Genomic DNA, 27,035 nt, shown 5'->3' on the forward strand with positions numbered 1-27,035 from the left:
TGCGCGTTGTTTACTGGCCAAATAAACTTTTCCACACATCATTAGCCTGGGAAATGGCAATCAATGCCAGAATCCCCCCTTTTGCAATTTTTCCAGCTTTCCCATCACTCGATTTTCCTTCGCCCTGTGCTAATTTGGTGCATTGTTGTAGGCAGGCTTTTCCCAGCTTTTCTTGCCTTTCTTGATTTCCTTTAGGAACGTGCTAAGTGCTGGGCAGCAACAAGAAAAGTACATTGCACGATCAAGTGAGCAGCTCCATCATAATGGTAGTTTTTAGGCCACTGACTCCACGATGAGTTTGTCTGACAATCCGGGAAAAGCTAGGGGACGGGCGCCACTGATGAATTCCCTGTTATTGGTCACGTACAGCCGGAAAAGCCGGGAAACAAGGGCCGAAAGGCGGGCGGAAAAGCCACACAAAACGGTTGACTTGTGCACTTTGTAAAGAAAAATTAATAAGTGAACGTTGTCGAGTGCAATTTATTAATCGACAGGAGGGTGGATTGATGGCTCTGACAAATGGAGAGCAGATAATTCTTTAAAATTGAGAAAATACATTTCAACTGTCTTAGAATGGCTAAAAAATATAATTTTATATTTTCTTAAGAAATTGCAATTGTCTTAAAATGGCTTAAAATATTTAAGTGAATTTTTTACTTTTTATTTTTATGAATAATTATATTCTTTTTAAATTCCTGAAGAAATATTAATTGTTTTGTAATGGCCTAAAATATTTTAAAATATATTTTCATTCTTATTTTATTAAACATAATAATAAAAATTTAAAAGCAAAGCTACATAAACTATATATATTCCTGTAAGCGACTCGACAAAATCAACTAGATACCATAAATACTATATTACGTTCGCCCGTGGAAAGCAAAATGCTGATAATATACCCCTAAACGTTCCCTAATTGATTTATGGCCCTGAAACGCACTGTAGTCGCCATAGAGAGCCAGCAAATCAAATTTGTTTGTGGCTGGTTACATTATTATGCGTATTATTATCATTAGCCCAAGTCCTTCCTTCCTTTGGCACCTCCTTTCTTTTCCCGATTGTTCCCCCTCTCATAATTCTATTTTCCTTCACGACATTTCCTTCTACTTTTTTTTTTGCGACGTCTTTCTCTGGTTTTTATGACCCAAAGTCGTAAAGGCAAATACCAGAATACTGGAGACGATGAAACTAGATGGTTCTGTCACGGAGAAGTGGGCGGAAAACTCGAAGGGGAGAACCCCAGTGTTAATGCGATCTTTTGGCCACGTTTATGGCATTGTTTAAAGCCACGAAAATCACAGGACTTGGCATAAAAATTCCTAGCAAATCTATAAGGCACGACAGGATATAAGAATACAAATGTTGTAAATGTAAGTGGCAGTCGAGCGTTTACAAATTCAATTTAATGGCTCGTATAATGCCCGTTTACGATCCCCTAAAATATTATTATGCTCGAGCACAAGTTAATTATGTTGAACGTTAAATAAACATCAATTAAAAAGTTGTTGCCATGCAAACATATTTCGTGCATTTTAAAGACAGTAACCGAAAGTCAGAGAGGCGAAGGGAAAGTCGGAAAAGCGGAAAATGGCTGCCCGGCACGACAATAAATATTCATAGCCGAGGCTGAATCGTAAAACAAATCAAAAGTCATCAAAAAGTGCACTTTGCTCTAATTCCCTGTCTCTCTCTCACTCTCGCTCTTGGCTTTCCTTATTTATTTTTCCCCCCATTTTCCTGACAAGTCATGCTATGACCTATGACCCCTTCCCCAAAAAAAGAGTATCGAAAAAATGGGAAATCAAGGAGAAAACACACAGCAGGAGCAACAATCAGCATGGCAACAACTGAGCCGCTCGGAAAACTTATTAATAAACGTTATGACGACAACAACAAGGCAGGCATTTTCCCACCCCATTCCACCCCCTCACGAAACACCAAACGACATCCAAATTGGCAAAGTTGGTACGAAAACGAACCGAAAAAAAAGAAAGAAATCAGAGGAAAAGCCAGTGCAAAAGCAATGACAACAAAAGGAGCAACAACATTAAGCAAATGGGGAAAACGGAAAACGGGAACAACTGCAGGAGCAACACACCAAATGCGAATCTCCATTCGGGCGGTATAATTGCGAAACTGTTTTCATAAAGCCCAGCAGCAACATCAGCTCCACAGCAGCAGCAGCAGCATCAACAGCAGCAGCAACTTGCAACACCAACAGCAACCTGCAACACCAGCAGCAGCAACTTGCAACAATGCGGCAGGCAGACTGGAAAACAAGGAAACCGGAAAACAGGGAATGCGGCAAACAATCGAAGCGGCCCAAAATATGGAAAATCTAAAGTACAGTGAATACGTGGTCAATTTAAAGCTGAGAAACTAAATTAAATTACTTACACTTCCTTAAAAAATAATATTCTCAATCTTTTCAAAATTTTAATCTTCTAAAACCCATAAACAAATTTAGGAATAAAATTATTTTTTAAAGGAATAAAATTCTTTAAGAATATTTTAAATATTTATTATCTTAAACAAGTTTGAAGATTCAAATTTTTATAATTTCATGTTTAATTAAAAAGATATTTTGAAAAAATATTATGGTGTGCAGTTCAAAATGGGATGTGCAGTTCAAAGGGAGATGTGCTGGGTAAATTGTGAATCACCTCGCTTGTGGTGATGGCCAGGCAACTTTGCCATCGACATCGACACCCAGAACAATTAGCATTTTGCGGACGGTCCTCTTTCCTCCCACCTTCCTTTACCCTTTCCCCAATGCAAAATAGTCCGCAAATAGTCGCCATTGTCTGGCAGGTTCTAATTTCAACCCTTTTGTCGTTTTCTGTTGTCGTAGCAACATTTGTGGCAATTATAAGCGGAGATTTCAAGGGTGTGGGCGGTGGAAGGTGGACGTGGAGACCGGGAAATTAAAGGGCGGAGTTGATTTCATCATTTTATGGGCCCCGCGGCGTGTAAACAATTTACAATCGATGCCCAGCTGCTATGTATGAAAATGAAATTAGTTTCGTCATAAAATATTCATTAGTACCGATTCCTATTGTAATTTGCATTAATTGAATTGTTTGTTAAATTGCAAAATTCTCGCCATCATTATAAATTGTGCTTAGTTTTCGCCCCTCGACTCTCTGGTCGAATAACCATAACCATTTCCTTCTCGGCAATCCCGCAACAAGGACAATAACCATAATAATAAAATGAATTAAATATGACCCGAACGACCCAAACACCAAACCCCTAACCCCAGGACCGAAGTCCGAAACCCAAAAACCCAAACCGATTCGCACCGAACTAAACCGAACCGGGTAAATCCAACCGCACTGTGATTAAACAGCTCAAACAATTGTCGCACGTGCGACGTCCATCTCGGCACAATGGCAAAAATCTCACACTCGACCGCAAATTGAATTTAAAATGAGATCCGTATGTGCACGTATACAGTGGGTTTCGGCAGTGTAAGGCGGTTCCGAGGGCTCAACATTCCTCAGAAGAAGTCATGCCCAAGGAAATACACTTGGCAAAAGTGGAAAACTTTATTTTATTACGAGTTCAACGCGGTATAACATTCGATAAAACAAAAACTAAAAATTTCCAGGTAAAAATACCAATTGATTGGGGATTTTATTACGAGTTCAACAAGGTACGGCATTCGATATTTGGACACTTTGTTGATTATTATTGAACAAAATACAGATTGATTTGTTTTCTTTTTTGGAATTTTAGGATTAAAAACATATGAGGTTTTTTTCAGTGTTTAGTTAAGTTAAAAAAACGCTTACCAGCTCATAACATTTAATTATAAGTAAATAAATATATTTTTGGCAAATCAAATATCTTTAAATGTATTTTGTTAGCTTCATATTTTGGGTATATAGAATATATTTTCTTTATGTAACAAAACGCCTTGCTAAATATGTACCATTTAATGCCACAAATCGCTTACTAAAATTTGTTAACTTCTTCCCGTTTTCCCATCGTTTTTTCCAGGTAAGCCCAAGTGAATTTCCCACCGCCACCTCTGCCCCGTCTGCCCCACCGGAGCATCATCAATTTATGCGCCCAAATGTAATGATGTGTATGTAAGTGAAAAGACGATTTTCTTATTGATTAAATTACACACACATGAGAACACACACTGGAAAGAATATATACCTACATACATCGTATATTTTGGTTCCCCCAGGGGCGATAAATTTCGGGAAAATCTATATCTGTAAATGCGATTTCGGTTTGTTGGTTATTATACTTTGATGGCCATTGGATTTGGCCAAAATGGGCATATTCCATTTGTTTTTTTTTCGGCCAAACGTTATACAATCCCAACACAATTTGCGCAGAAGAGTTCACAGAGTGAGTGCAATTTTTTGCAAAATTATGGGCAGTAAAAAAGGACACTGGCATTGCATAAACGATTTCTACACACAATAAAATGGATTATTTTAAGCGATAGTTAATTCGCGATAAACACCATAAAGAAAAGATAACCCGTCGAGGGCGACTGAAATGAAAAAAAATCCGTAAAATATCCATCCGTTTGACCTCAATCCAAGTTTTTTTCCCTATCAATTTATTGGAGTATTTTTAGTGCATATAAAGAGGTTACGAGTTCTTTTGATTTTTTTTTCATTACAACTAAAGTTTCTGATTTATGATAACCATTCTCCTCTTTCTTAATAAATAGTTAGGATTAATATATTTGTTATACATAATTAATAATTTTATTATTTAGTATAATATAGTATTTCTTATTATATGTTAATGTTCTATTTTTTTTTATTGGCAACAATTTTGTAATATCTTAGATGGGGAATTTCTTCTTGCTTATATGATAAAAATTTTAATTAAAATTCATCTTTAGAATTTTTGTTTATACTTCTTTATAGATACCCCTGTTTATTCTATTCACCTCTTTAAGATTTTAGCGCTTTAAGGGATAATCTCCTGCAGTTCTTCCCATCCTTCTTCTACTGGCCATATTAATCTCACAATTCGTTATGGACACGATTCCATTGCCGGCACTTAATTAATCCTGTCACACGCTGCCCGGGCATCTCCCTGTCTCCCTTCTATGGTCTGCTACCATCTCTTTCCCACTGCCTATGGCCATCTCACTCTGGTGTGTTCACCTTCGTTGACCGCATGCGGTGCTTGAATTTTATGTGTGGCTCACGTAAGTATGCTACGCCATTTGGCCCATGAATTTAGCCAAGGGGATTTTCCCAAAGCCCCTCCCCCCTTTTTTCACCACCCTGTCCCCCACACACCACGTACGGCAAAGCAGTCCCCACTTTCTGCACGCCCCTGCTGAGGACACGCCAAATAGTTTTGATGCCCATTTAATAAAATTTTCTATCTATTTTCCTGTCTCAGCTCGACGACTTCTCCTTGAATTCGTTTTGTCATTTATAGTGTTGCCATCTCTCCCTCCTTCTTTATCCATCCAACCAGGCCACGCCCCCTTTTCCCAGCTTTTCCTCCCGCCCTCCCTTCAACTTCCTTCTCCGAAGCCGGAAAGTGAAAAATCCCAAACGGAAATACATTCATTTGCTTGTTTTACTTTTCCAATTTCAATGCCGGAGGTTTGTAGTCGCTCTCTCTTTCCAACTCACACACACACACACGTCGTTACATATGTGTGGGCGGAATGGGCGGTGGGCGTTGGTGGTAGGGGGCGTGGTCCGGGGACCTCGTGCCGCAGTCACGTTTAAAACATTAAAGTTAGATTTATGACTTTTCGGGTTATAAGATGACTTTAGATTGATTCCCGTCACATGATGACAGTTTTTCGTTTTTCATTCGCCAAACCAGCAAAAGGACTTTTCCACCCACATTCCCACTTTCCCAGGAGGTCCTGCAGCACCATGTGTAGACAATGAATTTTTAAGTTGTTCATAAGTTAAGGAATCGGAGGGATTTCCGCGCTGAACGAGTGGGGATTACTTGGGAGGCGAGTGAGAACATGGCATTTCCCTGAACAGTACTTTCCTTATGTTCGTTTTTTTTATGATATAATATTATATATATTTCCAAGACAATTTTTAAATAAAATTATATAAAATGAGAGCCAAAAAATGTGTAGTAAAAAAAGGATAGTCGTCTTTGTATGAATTCATATTACTTTGGGTTTGCGAATATATTTTTGCAGACTTTACATTTAAATTTAAAAACCCAGCAATCACAATAATAAATTTAAATATATGTACTTAACTAATTTAATAACTAATTCGTATACTGTCATTTAAACCTAAACCATAGCTAAATTCCAATATTCAGTAATTCAAGCGTTTAGAAAATACCTTGGGAATCTGGCAATCTAATTTCCCAACTGACTTAAACCGACAAAGACGCCTCTTAGCGCAGCTTACTAATGTTAATTTAACATTTTGGCCTAATCAAAGGCCATTTTTAATTAGCCGCCGTCCATTTGCACGCTTTTCTGCGTGGATTTAGCCGCTAACCTCAAATGCTGATGAAGAAATGCCATGACAGAGTTGCATTTCCGATGGAAACCCCTTTTGGAAAACGAAACGGGGCCATCGTGCATTCATTAGCGTGTCGTTTGGATCTGCTCTCCACTCTTTCTTCTTCGGAAAAGCCGGGAAAAGCGGGAAAAAGAGTGGGAAAAAGGAAAATCAGTGGCAACCGGACCGCGATAGAGTTATCAAACGTAGCCGCAGCGAACTATTAATGAAGGTGGTGGTGATGGTGGTGTTGGGGGAAATGTTGGAAATGCTGCTGGGGAAAGCGGGTGGAAAATGTAGGGGGTGGGGCAAGGGGCTTTGGGTTTCACTTTACGTGCCACTGCACACATTGTGGCAGAAAGAGAGGGCGAAAGATGCGAGAGAGGGAGAAGGATAGATTTGAAGCGCTAATTACGTGGTCATTAATTGCGCTAATTATTTTTCATTTTACCCCTTATCCCTCCTTCTTCACCACCTTCCCCCCGCCCTGGTTTTCAATTTCCATCCATTTCCATTTTTGCGTCATTTGCATTCCGTTTGTTCCTTGTCTCCAGATTCTCCCATTTGTTGTCCTGTTTTTTTACGCCTTGGTATTTTCAATTTGCAGCCCGTTATTCCCATTCCTAAAGGGCGGAAAAATGTTTTTACATTTTTTACAAAATAAGAACACAGAGGAAAAAGGGAAATGCAGGCCAGGTGACTTTTCCTCTGTTCCATTCCATTGCATTTCTCGCTTTATCTCATTTTTTGCTCCACTTGGCTACACTTCTTCAATGTTGTTGTCCCTGCAGAAAAATGTTTTTGATTACCTTTCGTTTAAACATTAGTTCGTATAATTAGGAAATATTTTTCTTAAATTTTTAAACTTTATAAGTTTTGTCTTATAAATAGTCTATAATAATAATGACTGGACTTAAGAATTCGCGTTTCATTACTTTTCATTTCTCTCAATTACTTATTAGTTTTTTCATTTACTGTCAGAACTTTTTAGTTTTTCTACATTTTTGTTAAATTCTAAAATAACATTTAGTTTATTGACCTTTCCAACAAATTCTAATGCATAAATAATTGTTACGTTTTCTCTCTCTTGAAAAATCCATTAATTTCATTTGAATATTTTAAAATAAATTGTTTCATTTCCGTTGAATTCCCATCAGGTATTTTTACTGCGACTATTTTTCTCCCGCTTTTCCTTTCCTTTTTTTCCACCGCCCACCCCCAACCACATTTTCCCCATTTTTCGTGTTGTTGTTATTCAGATTTTTTCATTACGTCCATTTTCTTATGCACATTTCTGTAATAAGAAAATGCGCATGAGGTAATTTTCCTGGCTATTTGCAGCATTCTACAAATTGGGCACACCGAAGTGGTGGAAGGGGGGCTCTAAAACCAGTGGAGTGGTGGAAAAAGGGGGTGGTGGGGAGGCAAGTGGATGGCTTGGGGTAAGCCGCAAGTGACCGACATTTTGTGTCATCGTCGACCAGAAATGAAAATGGCTAAAACCGGTGGCAACGGAAAAGATGAACACGCTGCTGCTGCTTGGGGGGCGTGGTGGAAAAGCTGGGGGCGTGGCATCCGCCGAGGGACGGGGAAAAGCGGGGAAAAGCGCCTGGGAATCGGTTGTGTCGTCGGTGTCACTGGTAATTTGATGAAAATGATGCCACCGCTGCTCCATTTTACACTTGGCGCTAATTGAAAGTTTCATCAGGGGCTGAGGAAAATCGGGGGCGTGGCATTTGGAAAATAGAAAATGAGGCAAAGGCAAGAGAAAAAAAAGAAACGGAATAAAACCAGAGCAACGAGCATGGGATTTCCTTTGAATGCCAGTTGATCAAAGGGGATAATTGAAGGAGATTAAAGCGGATTAATTAGATGATGAGATAATGAAGAGTTAAGGTGACTTGCAGATTCCGCAAATCAACTGGGATTTGATGAGCTAAATATGACAAAAAACTAATGATTTCAATTAGTGAGCGTGGAATGGCGGAATTAATTCTCGGGCAGGTAAGGGTTAATTGGTTCTTGGTGATTTTTGCCATGTAAATTGAATACTCCTTGCACTTAAGAATTCGCGTTTCGAATCAAATTGGGTTAATTTTTATTGTGATTTTTGCTAAATAAATTAAATAAGAATTAAGAATTCGCGATTTGAGATTGTATATTTGGCTATTTTAGTGGTTTTTGACTAATAAATAGTTCAAATACTTCTTAGACTTAAGAATTCGCGTTTTGAGTTTGCAGGATATAAGGTTATAAATGACAAACACTTTCCCCCTGGAAACTTTACTTGTATTTTTTTTTAGACAAATTACCGGAGTGGGACACTCGAGCACATATGTTTCCAAAGCCATTTTCTTGGGCAACCATTTAGGGTCTTTAGTTATCCGCAAAAGTTTTTGCCTCGGGATTCCGGTTTGTCTAATGAAATAAATGCGAACTAATTATTTATTTAGATCTCGCTCCCTCGCTCGCAGTTTGCTCAGCTATTCAGTGAAGAGGGGAAAACTTTTCATTCGACTGTCGGCTGGCGGCGCAAAAAGGCCAGCGGAAAAGCGGAAAATGCCGGGGAAATGCGAAATTTTCGGGGCACACATAAGAGGGCATCATCACCATCATCATCGTTGGAATGTTTCAACAGTTTACACAAAACTTGAAATTAATCAGAAAATTGTTTGGCCAGTCCAAACTGCAATTTGCAGTTTTTGCGGGCCGCCAAGTTGAGGGTAAATATATATGATGGCTTTTCCACTGTTATGATGACCGAAGGACCAAGGGACCAGCAGGACATAATCTGTGACACACACTGTGTATCCTGCAGAGCCCAACCCCCTTCATCCCTTTTTCCTTCGCCGCCTTTGTTTGTTTAAAGCCCAAACAATCGAGAGAAGTCTTTGGATTTGGTGGGATGTCCCAATGTCCCGATGTCCTGGACTTTTGGGTGGGCACGTATCTAATTTATGCCATCTAAACAAAATACAAACAACAAAGGACCAACACAAAAGTTTTCCCCACCATGTGTGTGTGCGCTTTGCTATCTATAAAACGCTTTTCCACCACGTCTACGTCTCCTCGGAAAAGTGTTTTGTCTAACTTTTGTCTTTCTTGTCGGCTTTATGAATTGTATCTTTTACGGTTCTGGTTTCTGGTCTCTGATTTCTGCCGTAAATAGCCCGATATGATTGTTTGTCTGTCTCCCGATATTAAATACAAATATATATATATATTATATATCTATGGGGAAAACGAAACAGAGACATAAACGGACAGTTGAGAATTATTGGCGATAAAGTTGGAAGATTGGAAGGGCCTTCGACTTGAAGGGACTTGGACAGATTGAGCATGTCGCCGCTTTTCCGCTTTTCCTCTTTGCCGGAAAAGCCGGCAAAACTGTTACGCTCCAATGTCCTTTATATATACTTGATTTTATTTATTTTCCCCAAGTTTTCCTCTTCGGCTGCTGGTGAGGCGTGTAATTTGAAACTTGGCACTCGACGGCGCACCGACTTCCCTATTAGAAAAAATAAAGGGGTAAAATGCTAATTCCCCCGGGGAAATCAGTGGACTATAGAGGTATATATTTCAAACTTCAAGTGGCCATGTTTTCTACTTTTTTGGTTGTACTGTTGCACATTTTGCAAATAGTTCTTGGAAATTAAAAGTTACCTACTTAATGAACAAAAATGGGTAAAGAAAATATTTAAACCTTAAAAAAATGTTATATTACTTATTTTCATAAATTTTAAATTGCAAGACTCAAGGCTTCAAGGAAAATATACAAATTTTCAGCCAGTAAATCCCAAGATCCCCTCAACAGCTTCTGTTCTGTTCTGTTCTGTCTGATGTTTCTCTGACATTTTCGCTGATATTTTCCGACTTATGGATTTGCCACACTTTCAACTTTCAACTTTTTTGGACCACACACTTTGCGTTTTATTCCAGCGGAACTGAACTGCTTGGCCACACATACAATATCCAATATCCTGCATATTTCCCATGTGTCTGTGTGGCTGGGTAAATATTATTTGACAACATTTGGCTTTGCAAAAAGCCAAATGGCAAACGGGAGCAGATGTGGAAAACGCCTTATCCTCATGTGTGTGTGCTTAAGCATGTGTCAAGTGGCCGCCATTGTCAAAAAAAAGAAATGCAGAAATAGTGCAGGAAAAATTGCATAAAAAGTGCAGGAAAAGTCAACGCAAACTTTGCATATTCGACTGCTGCTTGCATTAATCAAAATGTTAAATAAGAAATTGGAATTGGAATTGATTTGCAGGCAAAAAGAGGAATTCCTCAATATTATTCCCCGTTTTTTTTTTGCCCCCAAGTGGCAGCTGCAACATCATTTATATAGGGCGTGGCAACACCTGACAAGGGAACACTTTTTCTAGCCATCTCCGACTTCTTCTTCTTCTGCTCCTTGGACAGGGTCCAAGGACTCCATTCGGCAGGAAGTTTGCAACAGCAATCGTTTATCGGCTCTCTGCGAACATTGATTGGCAAGTTGACTTCGCATTTGGCCCCCTGCCTTTCTCAATTTTCACCTTTTCAACTTTTACCCTTGGTAATGGAGTGCAGTTTTATTAGCCCAAAAAAGTGCGAGAAAACGTTTAGAATTAGAAAATGTTAAAGCGATAAATAATGATCGATAAAAGATAATAAATTAATTTTAATTGAAATATTTAAACTTGGCCCTAGAAAGGGTTTTAGAATCTATTAAACGTTTAATAAATACAGTTTTAATACATTTTTTTATTCCCTTAAAATTTTATTTAGAAATTGCATTGCGATAAATAAAGATTGATAAAAAAAAGGATCGATAAATTTAAGCTCTAGTAAATAATTATAATAAATACCTGTAGGTAATCTATAAAGTGTTTAATTATTTTGTTTTTTTTACACTGAAAAATACCACTTCTGCATTCCTATAATCCTAGAAAGTTCCAACATGCCTGTAACGCGCTGTGTTCTCTGTGATTCCATATCGTTTATACATCTGGCCATAAAAAAATTGGTGTCGAGAGCCTGGGTTTGTCGATTGTCGAGAGGTTCGTACCGCCCTACCCCACCCCTTTGCCTCCTTTTCGCTGGTAATGCGCTAATTAAAATGCCTGAGCTGTAGGAAAAACCCGAGCATTTTCCTGGCTCTCAGCTGCAATGGAATGCAACTTGCCACTCGAGTGTAGGCAAGTGTATGTGTGTGTGTGTGGGAAATGGGTGGAAAAGTGCGACGGTACGGGGCTTTGGGTCCAGGGGATAAGCTTTTTGACTTGCCACTTATTAACTTGCCAAGCAATTATGGCCTGAAGATGGAGCCGAGAAAAGATTTCAGGTCGTTGGACCTTTTCCTTTTAGCCTGCTTTCGCCTGGCTTCGCCTGGTTTCGCTATCCTTATCCTTATCCTTATCCTGCCGATGCTTTCTCTGTAATTGCTCGGTGCCCGGAGAAGTTCCAAGGGACAGGACTGCAGGACTACAGGACTACAGGTGGAGCAGCAGGAAGTCCTCTTTCATGTGTGTGTGTTCCTAATAGGTAACAAGTTTCCAAAAGACCATCTCCATGGATCCACCTCCTCGTCCACACATCCACTTTTCCCACTTTGCCCTTTTCCTCTGACTGACTGACTGTCATTATCTGCATCAGCACGCGTAAACTTCGTTTGCACCAAAAACAAAAAAAAATAAGGAAAGAAAATAGAAAAAAAAACATTTATAGGGACAAAAAAAGCAACGAAGAAATAGAGACTCTTGAAAAATGGGCGAGAAAAGCTGGAAAAGAGGTAACTGCTGGCGGAACAAGAAGTCATTTCTTTTAAGCTCAGCGGAGGCACTTTGCCAGGCGCATTTTGAACTCACAGTGGGACAAACGTGGGAAAAAATATGTGAAAAGCATTATCAGATTTACACATCACATTTTAAGCTGTAACTAATATTTAAAAACTAAATCCATCATATTTCCCATCATAGAGACAAGTCTCCACTTTACATCTTTCTTTTATTCTTTTTTCCTAGCTTTTCTTTAATTTCCTGCAGTTTCTTAAAATTCCCCCTCCTTCGCCACTAAAAAAATTCGTTTAATTTTCGTTCCCTCAAGTTTAATCTTTTTTATTCCTTACATTATTTGCTGCTGCCTCTTGCCATTTTTTTCGGTTATTTATTTATGCATGTAACATACCATACACTTACCTACTTACCCTCCTCGGAGTCCGCTTTTCGTTTCATTTTTGGTTTCATTTCATTTCCTCGGCTTACTTTCTTCCTTCCTTCATGATGCGTTTTCCCTCCCCTCCCGCGCGCCACTGGCGCAATTCTAATGGGAATTTACAATTTTTCACCAAAAAGCGAGCTTTTCCTCCTGCCTTCCGCCAGCGTTGTTTCTTGCATAAAATGAAATTGTATTGCATTTTTTTCCCCCCCACTTTTTTGTGTTCGCTGCTTTATGGCTGGACACAGAATTGCTGCCTCAGCAGCAGTAGAGCAGCACTGAGAAAAATATAATTGCCACCCATTAAAAGTAAGTATAGTTTTCATCTTACCATTTGTGGTTTAGTTTTTTGATTAAAACATTAACTTATTGAACATTTGCATGGTCACATTGTTCGTTTCCCCACCAAAAAGTGTGACCTGCTGCACACAAACTGCAAAATCATAATAATTCAGTGCTAAAATATTTTATTTGAGAATTCATTAAAATCCTAGTTTTCTCCCTGTGTAGCCAGCAGCAGCTCCAGTTACTACTACTCCAGTTGAAAGTTGCCGCTGTCTTGGGCTTGGCTTTTTATGTCCATTGCTCGCCACTCTCCAGTGGAGCACAATAGAAAATCGCGAGAGCAACATGAAAATTTATGATGCATTTCTTTTGCTGCCCATTTCCCCTTTTCCATTTTCCATTTATTTTTTTTGCTCCACAGTACAGTACTCCCTCGCTTAACTCGTTTCTGTCGCATCTCAGGCTTTCAAATTATTGCAAACTTAAGTGAAATTTATATAATTGTAATGGAATTTATATTAGATTTTTCTTCTTTTTTTTGCCTTTGCTCCACTAAGGGCAACTGAGAAATGGAGGGACGACAGTCCCACCCTGTGGGGAATACCATTGTCAACGGCTTCATCTCGTACTCTCGCAGCCATTCTCTTATTTATTTTGTTTACATTTTGCTTGGCCAGATGGCAGAAAATCTGTGACACAGATTCCGTTTTATTTATTTCGATTACTTAAGCTCAAGAATCATAAAAATAGTTTGAGTGAGCCAAGAAGTGGAGAAAGAGACAGAAATTAGCTGGGGCTTTAGCTGCTCGGACAAATGAAAGAAATTGAAAGGATGTGAAAGGGCGAAAGGAAGTCTCAACTTTCAACAGCAAACTTATTTGATTGAGAGCAGTGCCAAATTGACATTTATTGTGGAGGGAACGAAAAATAAGTGGGGAAGTGAGCTTGAGAAGTCGAATGAAGACGTTGAAAGTGAGCTTAAGTGGCGGCAAATGTAAATGGTCAAGAAGTAACTAAAGTCTTAACTTTGGCTTATGATGTTCATCAGGCAAATTGAAATTGCACGAGATAGTCAGGGGATTAAGAATATTTCTTAGCACGCATGGTCACACTGCGCTTTCAGTGTGGTCATTTGATTTAATTACGTTGAATCAAAGCTATCAATTACAATGAACAAAAATAATACCCAAGAAATCTTATATTTAAATCACTCTATAGAGCAGAACATGTTTTCAAAACCGGATATAAGAGGCAAATCTGCAACCTTTTTCGCCTGCCTGAACAATCCTCAAATATGATGAGAGTTATAGATTGATAGATAAGAAAACCAAGGACAGAAGAAGAAAGAAACAGAAAGGATACAAAAGGCGACTGGGAATCACAAGTGAGGAGTAGTCTTTCAGATGTTTTCCTTTTTTGTTGCCGTTGTTTGTGAATGCTGCTGGATAATGGGAGTGTGGAAAAATGCGAGCAAATAGTTTTCCGCTTGCCGCCGCATACAATGGATTTTGCGAGGGTGGATTAAGGGCGGCGGCGTGTTCTTTATCAATTTTATCTGTGAAATATATTTCCGAAACATTTGCCATTATATTTGCATTAGTAGCCACAGCTTCCTTTGCTTTTACTATGAGATGTGGCTCAATTCCGAAGCCTTGCCCTCTTTTTTTTTGGTCCAAAGTAAGTTTGCTGCTGGCATCCGTGCACTCAGAGAAACCACTCACCTAATGATGATATTTCTACGAATTTGTTAAAAAAGTTAATACTTAGATCAGCATTCTCAGCATTAAATAAAATACCCTTAATTAGGACGCATGTTCACACTATACAAATTTGACCAACTAATATGAAATTTTGAAAAATACATAACTTTAAAGTGGAATTTTATGAAATATTATACAAAATAATAATATATATTTTCCTAAGTGCCGGCTTGTCGTGTTGGACAGTTCGACGCCAATGAAAAGAAAAAGGGCGAAGCTTAGGCATTCAAAGAACTATCTTTGCACACCATGCCACATACATATCCCCACCATATATACATATATATATTCATGTGTGGTCTATTCCCTGGCGGAAACTGCTTATCACACATTTCCACACAGCCACGCAAAATCACACACACACATACTCAAACCGAAACCAAATACAATACAGGAATGCCAAAAAAAGGAAGAAATATACTATAGTGGGGAAAAGGGGAGTGGACTAGTAGAGTAATAGCACAAAGAATGATGCGTAGACATGATTTCCGTGCGGTTGATTTCGCTCTCTGTCTCCCTTTTTACCGGCACACTGCTTTCGATGCAAGGCGGAAATTGTTAAATGGGAATTTCCATAAATTTCGAACAGCATGGGGTGGCTGGCAGCCCAACGGATCGGTTTCAAAAGAGGAACTCAAGCTGCAAATTAGGTTACGTTTGGCGTGTCTTTAAGATGCAGTTTTGCAGTGCTATTCGGTGTTATCTAGAATGTAGATCTTATAAATAAGAGGTTGAACTATATGAAAATATACTACATTTGCCTCTGTTGAAAGTAGCATGGTCACACCACTGAACTAGTGTGACCAACGTCACTAAGAATGCACTTCATTTGGAAATTTGAATATTTTCCTTAAATTATTTAAGCAAGCATTACTTGCACTTCCTATTTAAAGCAGACTCTTTGCTTCTTTTGTATTTGTTAGGTTCTCCCACTCGCGATTCTTCTCCTTTGTGTTCTTTCTTCTCCTCTATTTTCTTTCTTCCCTGAGCTTCTGTTTCTCTTCTTATTTTCTTTTTTTTGTTGTTTTGCTATTTTTCTTAGTGCTCAAGTTCCACTGTTTTTAAAGGGACTTCCTGCTGCGAAACTATGCGATGGGGGATTTAGTTTCTGGTACCTTTTTGTGCGTTATCTGCATGATTTTGCATGCCCAGGGAGAAGAGTCCTTCCAGGAGCAGCAGCTGTAGATGGATGTGTAGGTTGAGGGTGGAGGAGGTGGAGATGGAGGCTGCCTGAAGTAGCATGTAATTCATCTTATTCCCCAAAGACAACCACACCAGCGACAAAGGAGACACGGACGCTTGAGCTTACAATTCCGGCGGGTAAATTGCTGGCGCAGGAGGAAAGGAAAATCCGGAGGAAAAGCGACGAGGAAAACTGGGGACAGGAGACAGGAGACAGTCGAAGGCGTTGCTGTCGTCGCGTTTTGTGCGTGTCTCCATTGGGACATAAATGCCATTTGTGGAATGGGGCAGGTTCAGACCAGGCACGCGCCTCATTACGTGCCACCCACCAACCATTTCTCCCCAATCCACAATCCCCAATCTCCTTTTGACGCATAAAATGCGTAATGAATTTTAGATTTCATTCCAATGGCACACGGCACACAGAAAGAAAGTTATGGCCACAGGCGCTCGAGGATTTGGTTTTCCTTCGGACATAACGCCTCCGCATTTCCCGCTTTTCCGCCTCCGCTTTTCCGCCCACCGGCAACTTTTATTTGCCCGTTAAGTGCGTGAAGAGCAGCCGCCAAAGTGTTTAGCCCAATGGTCTGCAAATAGTTTTAGGTGATTCCCCAACTGGGTGTCGCGAAAAGTGCCGAGAATAAAAAATCCAACGGCCCACAAGCGATTAGGGAAAGCGATTGGCATTTACCCCTTACTTTTAGCTAAGATTAGCGCAAAAGGTGACCCAAAACTGGACATTTTTAACCCAAAACTTTGCCAATTTTTATTTGATTATGTCAAAACTCTAAATTTGTGTAATTTTAAGATGCGGTACGCTTAATGTGATATTTTGTGTTCGTTAATTTAAAGTTTTCGATGTTTTGTAGAATGGTGACCCAAAACTGCACCATTTATCAAAATTTTCATCAAGTTATTGCTATAAATTCCCTGTTAAATGCTGGATTTTAGTATTTAATAAGCTGAGATGGTGAAGGTTAAACAGTCTGTGTTTTGGTGGCTAAATTCTTGAGATCAATTAACAAATCATTTTTATTACAAGGAAAATAAATAAATTTGTGGTCGAGTAAAAACCTCTGTTTAATTATTTTTGGCGAAATTACTAAACCATAAAAAAAACACACTTTGTCACCTCAAATTTCGTCTGTGCCTTGCACTTGAACCCCGGCCACGCCCTCTTTCCGCCTGCGAAGGGCGGAAAAGCGGGGAAAACTATTCAAACAGCATTGAGCATAATTTTTCATTCAGGGTCGTTGGCTGGGCCCTCTTTTCGCATTTTGGACTCGCTGCGGCTTCTTTTTTATTATCTGCTGCAGCGCAGACAAAACCCCACTTTTTTTCTCCTCGACCGCAAACATAATTTTTCTTGCTTCTAATGCCAGATAAACGCAGACAAGAAGTAAAATACACGAGGCCAACAGAAGAAGAAAAAAATAGTGGAAAAATGGTAAAAATAAAAAGTTGGTGGGGGGGTTTCGGGGAAAACCGAAAGCCAAGAAAACGAAAACGAAGCTAGCAAAAAGTTCCTTAACCCCACAGCAGCACAGCAGCCATCATATTATTTTCAACATTTATTTGCCATGCGTAAATAAAAAAAAAATATATATATACATAGCAGTAGGGCGGATTTTTTGTGCAATTTTCAAAGGCAAAAGTGGTAAAGTAAAATGGAAAATGGGAAATGGTTTTTCCAAGCCGCCAACCGCCCACCCACTGGCCACCCACTCTACCAATAATAAATGCAAAACTGCAACGGGCAGGGAGAATTGCATTTTAGGTAAACATAGAGCTCGCAAAGGCAAAGGAGCTGCTGTGGGATTTGGGTGGTGGGGTGGGGTTAAATGGGTGGACGGAGGCACTGCGGGGTTAAGGCGTGTCCTGGCGCTTGTCCAATTGACGTAAATCGTGCACAAGTTTTGGCAGCCAAAATGACTGCGGCTAAAGCTGGAGACGAGACAGCCGGAGAAAGAGAAGGGCAGACGCAGAGGGAAAGAGACGGGCAGACAGGCGTAGAAAGAGAGGGAATAGAGGAAAGGGCAAGAGGTCAGCAGCCTCACAGCACTCATCGATTCAGATATTTCATCGGTTTAAGTTTAAATTAAATAAAAGTCTTTACATTTATAATATTATATATTCCCCCAAGGTACAAAAATATCATATGTTGCGATGAGAAAAACTTCATCTGCTGTTTAGTTCACATAGAATTTTTTTACAAATCGCTTCACAGAAAACAGATAACCCATTTCGGAACGAGTTTTTTTTTTAAGTCGCCAAAATTTCGTAGCGTTTTTTTCTTTTATTTTTAATTTTTTTTTTTTTGCCCATGGATCAGCCGAAGGCCATGTTATCGACTATCGATGGCGAGACGACGGAGAACAGAGGCTCCATGAAGGTGACGACGACAGATTCGGGATTCAATTCGGCCGATAGCACGGATTCCGCAGATCAAGTGGCCCTGGCCACTCCCCCCAGCCTGCTGCGCCTTCGATTGGCGGCACAATCGGAGCAGCCGACGATGACGACGCCCAGCCGAAGGCGCGTCGGCTTCCATGCCGGCGTTATCGATAACGAGCACATGAATCGCCGAAAATCGAAGTGCTGTTGCATCTATCGAAGGCCGCATCCCTTCGGCGAGAGTTCCTCCTCGACGGACGACGAGTGCGATAACTGTTTCGGGCATCCGGAGGTGAGAACCCGCAATCGGCTGGAGAAGCTGGAGAAGCGGAGGCAGGCTGAGCAAAACTGCGGCTGTGGCTGTCACTGTCATCATCACCGCACTCATCGCCACATTAATCGGAATAATCGACTGCCTATCGGAGAGATCGCGGCGGAAAAGGACAATAATAGAGATGAAGAGGAGCCAAAGGCGGTGATCAAGAATCGAAATAAATCGACTGGCGAAATTGAAAAAGTTTAGAAGGGCAGAAACGCCACATTAATCGAAATAGTCGGCAACCTATCGGGGAGATTGCGGCGGAAAAGGGCAATAACCGGGATGACGAGGAGCCAATGGCGAATGGTGTAGAACGGCAGATCATTGGAAAATTCTGTGTGCTAAAATATGTGGAAAGAAAAAAATTGGTTTGTGTTTGGATTCAATAATAATAAAATTATGAAATGGTATATATAATTTTTTTTTAAATTTTTTTTAAGAGTGTTGAAAATATGAAGCACTTTTATGTGATCTTTATAGACCATGTTCTCATTTAATTAATTTTTACGCCACATCTTTCACTGTTCCTCTAGCCAGTTTCAGGCAAAGAAAAGTCGGAGAAAAGGCAGAAAAAACCCGGAGAAAACCCGCTTAGAAAATGCTATCCTGTTCCTGTCACTCAGCGGGCAGAAAACCACAAAAAAAACTGTCACACGCCCCCCGCCTCCTTCAGCAGTCACGCCTACCTATACACAGGGGCGTGGGGTGGGGCTTAGAGGGGGGCTACAGCATGTTTACGCCTCAGAATTCCCAGACCCTCCCCATCCTCCAAAAAAAAAACCCCATCGTGTGTCTATTGATTGATTATGCGAACTGTCTGCGCGAACTTGTAACTAGATTAATGAACTTTTTGCCGTGGCTGCAGTGCATCACAGATGCTTGTGGAAAGTCCCCCCCCCTTTCTACACTTTCTCCCCACCGACATGCGAAATCCCTCTTGAAAGCACCGCTCTATTTGAACTCCGTCCCTGCGTACAAAGGGGGGTGCAAAAATTTAAGTTGCCAGCGAAGCGAATGTGGAACTCGATGAAGTGGGCGGCGAATGGGAAATGTGAAATGGAAAATGGAAGCTCGGCTGCTGTGCTGATGGCTTTGTGGTTGTCGCCCTGTCATCCTAATCCCTAATTCCAGTTGCCTTTGCAGCTCCAGTATAAATTGAAATATCAGATGCAGATCTATCGCAAAAGCGAACAAATTTCAACTTTAATTATTCAAAATCTTTTGAAAATAATATTTAAATAAATATTTATTTGCTACTCTTGATAGATTATTATATTACTTAAGAATTTACATTGCCTAATTTGTCAATTTCATTTTCTTTGTTTAGTATCTACCAAATGAACTTAAAACTTCAGAAATAAACTATTCTTATGAAAATAATATTTTGTGGTTATTTATCATATGATTTAAACTTGGAATAACTTTTTTCTTATAAACAAGATTGACTATAATTAAATTACTTATTTTGTCAGTTTTATCTGTTTAATCAGATAACTGCTGTTTTTCTTTTACCTCTCCAACTCTTCGTCTAGTTTCAATTTCCCCGTTTAATCTGTTTCAGTTGCCAAATGAAGCTGTGGCTCTGAACAGGGGCGTGGTGCAGTTCCCAACCCCCTCCCCCCCAAAAAAAGGGGGTTATGCAATCCCGGGCACATGGCATGACACAAATTTTGTGGGAAGAAAATATTAAAAAAAAATGAAAAAGAAAACCACGTACAAAAAAATGGAGCGAAATATTTCTGTTTTGGTTTTTGCGCTCCTTCTGCCAAACTTTGAACCCTTATGTGTGTGAGTGTGTGTGTGGCATTAAGCCACAACTCAATATGTGCGCCAGTGTTGGTTAGTATCTGTGTGTGGGCCATAGTCGCGTTAGTCGTTTTTTATGAGGTCTCTTGGCGCTTGATTCCGCGGCCCCAAACCGCATTTGAAGTGCCTCCGCAGCAAAAGGAGAAAATATATATATATATATATATATGATATATATGTGATATATATGATACATGCATGGTTTGCATAACTCACACATGTGCATACACATATGTATGTGTATATGCCATATAGCTCTAGCCTTTTTAACTTGGTCAATGGGTCGCCGTCAACGAAGCTGAATGTTTCCTCTTTTCACATTATTTATTTTTCCTCTTCTGTTTGCTGTTTTCTGTGCTCTGCCTTTTTTTGAGTTTTTAGGCAGGACGAAGGATCTGTGCCAGGCAAATTATTCCTTCTCCTTCAATGATTAAGTTGATGAGGCCGCGGATGACATCAAAAAAATGCTTGCTTTGAACATGACACAAATACAAAAGGGGAAACAAAAAAAGGGGACGGAAATTATAAGCACTGCAGTGGGGAAAGGAATAGCAAAGAAAAAGTCTCTTGTGATTTAAATTGCAAACTGATTTAAAGCTGAATTTGGGGAAAAAATCTAAGCATTATGTTATCGCGGTTCGGTCACACTGAAATGAAAAATATAGCGAATGGGTCACACTGTGCTTTATATATTTTTTTATTTTATTGGAAGACAATGCAAGGTTTAATATGAATACATTTAATTATTTAGTAAATCATTTAATAAATTTAAATTTAAGTGTATATAAATTTAATTTATGCCACTTTTGTTATAACCCAAAATGAATGGCCCACAAAAGCGATTCCCTGGCCGCCGAAGATGAACAACAAGTTAAGGCCTTAAACTCTAAGCTCTAATTTGATTCACTAATTGCCATTAAAATTAATCTGGCCCCGAAGCTGTACAGCTCAGAGCAGAGGTCGGAAAATGCCTGGGAAAATGGGCAAAATGATGGCCAACACCTTGTCTCTCCGTTGGCCATAATCCCCAAATAGCTTTGAGGTCGGCAATAAACAATTTGCGAGCAATTCCACAAAAATATTGTGGTCAAATGTAGGGAAATGTAGGAAAATGCAGGAAAATGTAGAAAATGTGCCACAAGCCAAAAGGGACCCAAAACTCAAAAGAGTCGGAAAATGAACCACAATTAAAGGGGGGCGGCAGTGGGGTCGGTTTTGGGGCCCGCTTTTCACCCGCATTCCCTTGACCAGATACAAATAATGAGGCAGACCACAACAATTACAGCAAACAAACAAACGGAGCGCAGCAAAAAAATAAAAATAAATCTGGAAAAAATAAAAAAGCAATTGAGGCAAAGGAAAGCTGGGAAAACACTTAATGTGTGTGTGAGTGTGTTTGTGTGTGTGCCAAAGTGAATAATTTCTTTTTAATTTCCACTTAAGTGACTTTTAAATGCTTCACACACACAAAAACGAGAAGGGAACTCGTCGAGGGGCGGGAAAAGCAAAGAAGTCAAGGAAAAGGGGGGAAGAGCGAAGGGAATGCGGGAAAATCAGGAAAATCAGGAAAAGCCAGCCAGACGACACGTCACTTTGACGCCCTCTGGTGTTGAAAATTGGCAGGCAAAGGGGATGCTCGGCAGAAGGGGCGTGGCAGGTGTTGAATGGCGGCTGACCCTCTGTTTGATTTTCCCCCAAGTCACTTTTCCTACTCCTGCATTTCCCCGCTTTACTTCCGCTTTCTTGGCGACTTCATTTTTAATTTTCCTACCAATTAATATAAGTATTATATTTAATATTTCATATTTATTTAGTTACATGCATTTTTAAATAGAAAAAAAAACTTGACCATCTTTTTAATTATATTAAAATCCACATTATTTTTTCCTCCCATTTAGAAAATTTCCATTCAAATGCAATTATAACCTTTCATCTTGAATTATTCCCCAGCTTTTCCAACTGACACTTTTATTGATATTTCCTTATTCAAAGCTTTTTCTTCTTGGCATAATTTGTCCACCTCATGTCTCCCAAATTTTATTTCCCCCTGCCGTTTATGTAATTGACTTCATTGCCAACAATCGATTCAAGTACAAAAGCAGCCTTCTTTCTTCCATTCTTTCTTTTTTTCTACCCATCACTTGGGCTTTCTTGCGCCCTTGTTATTTATGGCTCACAATTTGAAGGCTTTTGAGCAATTTTTGAGTATCGAAATGAATCCCACTTGAGAGCACACAAAAAAATTCGTGAATGTGATATGCAAATGGGGTCGAAAGTGGTGGCATTGGAGGGGGCGAGCATTGACAGCTGAGTCAGCGGCAAGAACAACAAATGAAAAGCAGTGAAAATGCTGCATAAACGGTAATATGTTTGGGGGGAAAATGCTGAAGAGGGGTGCAAAACAAAATCGTGGGTGTGCGCTTTATAATTGTTTGACAATTCATTGTTTCTGGAAGAAAAAAAACCATGTAAATTGCAATTTAAATAAGAGGAGGTTGTAAATTTAAAAGTGTTGTGTATTGTATAAATTTTGCAATATTTTAGAAATTTTGATTTATATTTTAGTGGAAAAACATTAAATTACGTATACGCCGTGCTAAAAATTACGTATACGCATAGAGTATAAGCACTTAATTTGCTAAAAGAGTTGTATAGATTTTTTATTATTTTTTATGTAAAAGAATGTTGTAAATTAAAAGGTTCTGCAAATAATAAAAACTTACCAATATTATAGAAATTTTAATTTAATGTTTTAGTGCAAAAAAAATTACGTATAAAAATTATTTATTATTATTTATAATTCGCTAAAATTATATATATAATTTATGTGTATATATATATTTATACACATAAAATGCAAAAAAAAGATTTTTATATTTCCTTTATTTAAAAAACAAATGAATTTTTCTCAAACCGCAACTACCAATATTACGTATACGCCTCGTACATCAGCAGGGGCAAACAATGGCAGAGGGCAAACCGTAAACATAAATAAATAATAATAAACAACAATAAAAATTGACTCCTCCTGGCCTTTTTTCCTCTGCCACTTTGACCAACACAAATCATGCGAGGCAAATCATGCGAAGCACCAAAAACACACACACTCGGCACTTGGAGTTCGGAGTCACCGGCGGGGTCGGAGGTCATTTCTACGCTGATGTCTATGACATTATCAGCAGAATTTATTAAATGACAGACACATAAATATATAATATATTAGGCCATAAATAGGGGGGCCTTAGATAGCCGTTGGTTATGCGATAAAAGTAGACCAGCCAAATACCCTGGAGAAGTGAATGAGAAGTGCCACCTACATGCGCGATAAATAAATTACTTTGGAAAACAAAATAAAGAAAAAACCCAACATGACAGGAAAAAATGCATATAAATACATAAAACGAATTACAATATTTTAATTTGATGTTATTATTATCGCGCACACATGCTACACTTTCTCCTGCCTCTTCTCATATTATTATATACGCTTTTTTTTTCTGCCCTTGCAGATATTTTATTTATTTTCTAATGGGTTCGGGGGAGTGCGAAAATAATGGCCCCACACACACATGTGTATTTTTGTCGTTGGTGTGCGAATTATTATTGACATCCAAATTAGGAGAATTTCTGGAGCCGTAGACTTTCCCATTTCGTTGGCTTCGTTTTCGCTTAATTTCGGTTTCATTCCGTTTGATGTTAATGCCGCCGATTGGCGGTGTTCCTTAAATGCAAATAAATCTTAATTTAAGTCAAGCATGGCGGGAATTGGCTTTTAAGGGAAGATCGGTTTATTTTTGGCCTTACTTCTTGACACCCCTGTGCATTAAATTCATGAAATTATTTTAAAATTTTAATTTTAATTTTAAAAATGCCAAAAAAAAAAAATATATATATATAATAACTATAAATAAAATTTAAAAAGGCTTTAGAATTCTACTAAAAGCTTACTACATTTTTGAATTGTTTCCATATTTTTTGAGTCCTGAGAAATGATGACAAAATCCCCTGAGCCACGCCCATGTCGCATCCCTTCGGCTTCGCCCCCTTTTTTTGGCGGGTATGTGAGGCGCTTATGTCTTTGTTTGCTACGTGGCCTGCTTTGCCCGAACCCAACCCCCCTTTTCTTCCCCCCGACACCATTTTGCGCCCCCTCCCCGTTGCCCCCTGCTCACTCCTTACAATCAGTTACAGTCTCAGCTGTCAATAGATTGTTGACATTTTTTTCTTTATACTTTCGCTTGGGCGAAGGAGAAAGAGACAGCAACACGGGGGAGGGAAAGAGAGGAACGAAGTGTTGTTTGGGCCATGTTTTGTTGACCGTTTTTTTTGTTTACTGCTTAAATCTGCCAATTTACTCGTTTACGTTTAGGCTTTGTGAGTATATATGCATGTGTGTGTGGGAGCAAAGGAAAAGCGGAAAAGCGGGCACATGTGTGCGGAAAATTAATATCTGTGTCATTTTTTGGGTTAATAAGGCCAAATTGAGTATATGTGCGAGACACACTTAATTATCATCATATTTATGGCCGTCACGGGGGCGACACTTTTTTGGGTCCTGCCATGTCCTGCCATTTCCCACGCTTTTCTTTGGCTTTTCCCTCATTTTTTATGCCCGTTTATTATGATTACGGGTAATTATATCTAATTTTTAATAGAGCCAAATGTTATCGGTGAAACCAGCTGCAGAGAAGATTTTCTAAGCATTTTGAGAACTTCTTTTGGGGGAATTTAACTAAAAACTAGAAATACAGTACTATTATTATTTTTAATTTAACAATAAGTTAAGATCACTTAAATTATTTGATTTACATTATGGAGTACATTATGAGTACATTAAAAGGAGTTTTCCTTTATATAAGTAATTAAAAAATATATTTTTGATATTTAATTTAATTTATTTTTAAAGGTAAAATACGGAAAATTCTTTTTATTGTTTAAAGCCCTTCTTCGAACTCCTCTTATCTCTTTAAAAATTGTTTCCTAGTTTTTCCACCACTTTTCCTGAGGCTCCCTCGTTTATTTCCTGGTGTCGATGATAAAGTGGATTAGGGGCAATTTAGTATTCGTCGGAAAATGAAAATGACTGTTGAGAAGCCATCGACAGATGTCTGTCGTCGCATATCCTCCTCTATATATATGTATTTTCCCCTATATATTTGATATAGCCGATGTCTCAGGTCAGTGCGAGTGTCTAATCTCCCGGCTGACTGTCTAATCGCATTTGATGATGACTCGACTTGACTCCACTTGATTCGCTTCGCTTTCGATTCAATGCGACTTGACTTTTCCCCCCGCATTTCCCTGGGAAAATCCCAGGCCTTAATCAATCATTGGCCCTCCTCTTTCGCTTCCTGAACTTATCTATTCGGTTTCAATTAATTTGCCAGCGTTTATGCCAGCTGCATTGGCCACAAAATTTTGTTTGGCCAGGAGAGTTAGGGTTTGATTGGGGAATCCCTCCTCCACCTCTCCTCTGCTGAACTTTGAACTGGCCGAAAGCCGAAAGCCCAGGCAATTGAAAGTTTGTCAAGTGTTTTGGGGGCAAAAGTTTGGAAGTGACCTGAAAAGTATGTTTTTGGGGGAAATTTGATTCGATTAGATGGGATTTTTACTCCTGCTGTTTTCTATTTTTTTGTAGTATTTTTTTTGTTGAGTTTTTCCTGTTTTTCGGACCTTTGTTGAAGAAAATTCTGCGGAGCAAAGTAAAGTTTTTCCCTGGGCTTTTCTTATGACGGGCAGCGCACAGGTGCAAACGGAAAGTAAAACAACTGCAGAGCAGCAGCCTCAGAATTTACATAAAAAAGTTTGTCATGCCCGAGGAAAAGCGAGTGGGAAAAGCGAGGCAAAGCGGGGAAAAGCCAGCACATGCATGTTTTTGTGTATATTAAAAATGAAAATGCTGCAAACGCTTGAGCGTTCAGGCAAAGAAAAGCCTCCTCGTCTCCGGGTTCAACGTTACTGTCTCGGCTTTTCCATTTTCCCTTCAGGTGTGCGCATAAAAAATATAAAATAAAAAAATATATATATATATCTTATATATATGCATGATCATGTCTGGATTAGCTTAATGAAAGCAAAGACTCCGGCGAACAACAGCTGATGGGAAAAGCGGGAAAGCTGGCAGAATGCTAACAGTCAGTGCCAAGAAAATGCCGTCATGAAAAGCGCTAAGACGCTGACAATGTTCGTTTTCCCCGGGGCTCTTTGGAAATTTGGTTAGTCAGGTGAAAATTTGGTGGAAATATTGGAATTTAAAGGTTTTGTAATATTTCTTGATATAATATAAATCAAATACCATTCATAATTTGTGGATTACCTACACTTCCTATTAATCTTATCTTCTTAAAATATTTTCTTTAAATTCCCTCTTTTTTTACAAACTTGGAAAATGTTTTTCTATTATGCTTTTTAAAATTTCCATTTTTTAAAAGTGACAAAAAATGAGTACATTTATTCAAATCTTTTTTTCTGATATTTTCTTGTCCTAAAAATATTTTATTTAATTTTAAATTTGCATTAAATTCAGGAATAAAAAAAATTGATTTTTCGGGCCTTGAAAGGGCATTCAAAAGTCGACTTTGGCTGCCTGTCCCTTAACAACATGTGCTTACA

General features: G+C 39.0%; 2 protein-coding genes across 3 annotated transcripts in view; both read left to right on the forward strand.

The window, feature by feature from the left end:
- Positions 1-27,035, forward strand: part of shakB (shaking B) — a 158,940-nt gene that overhangs the window by 24,751 nt on the left and 107,154 nt on the right. The window lies entirely within an intron of this gene.
- Positions 18,129-19,034, forward strand: I-3 (Inhibitor-3). The gene has a single exon (XM_017148891.3). The coding sequence runs from the start codon at positions 18,228-18,230 to the stop codon at positions 18,819-18,821; it is 594 nt and encodes a 197-aa protein (XP_017004380.2). The 5' UTR covers positions 18,129-18,227; the 3' UTR covers positions 18,822-19,034.

Source organism: Drosophila takahashii, chromosome X, assembly GCF_030179915.1.
Source record: "Drosophila takahashii strain IR98-3 E-12201 chromosome X, DtakHiC1v2, whole genome shotgun sequence".
Classification (NCBI taxonomy): domain Eukaryota; kingdom Metazoa; phylum Arthropoda; class Insecta; order Diptera; family Drosophilidae; genus Drosophila; species Drosophila takahashii.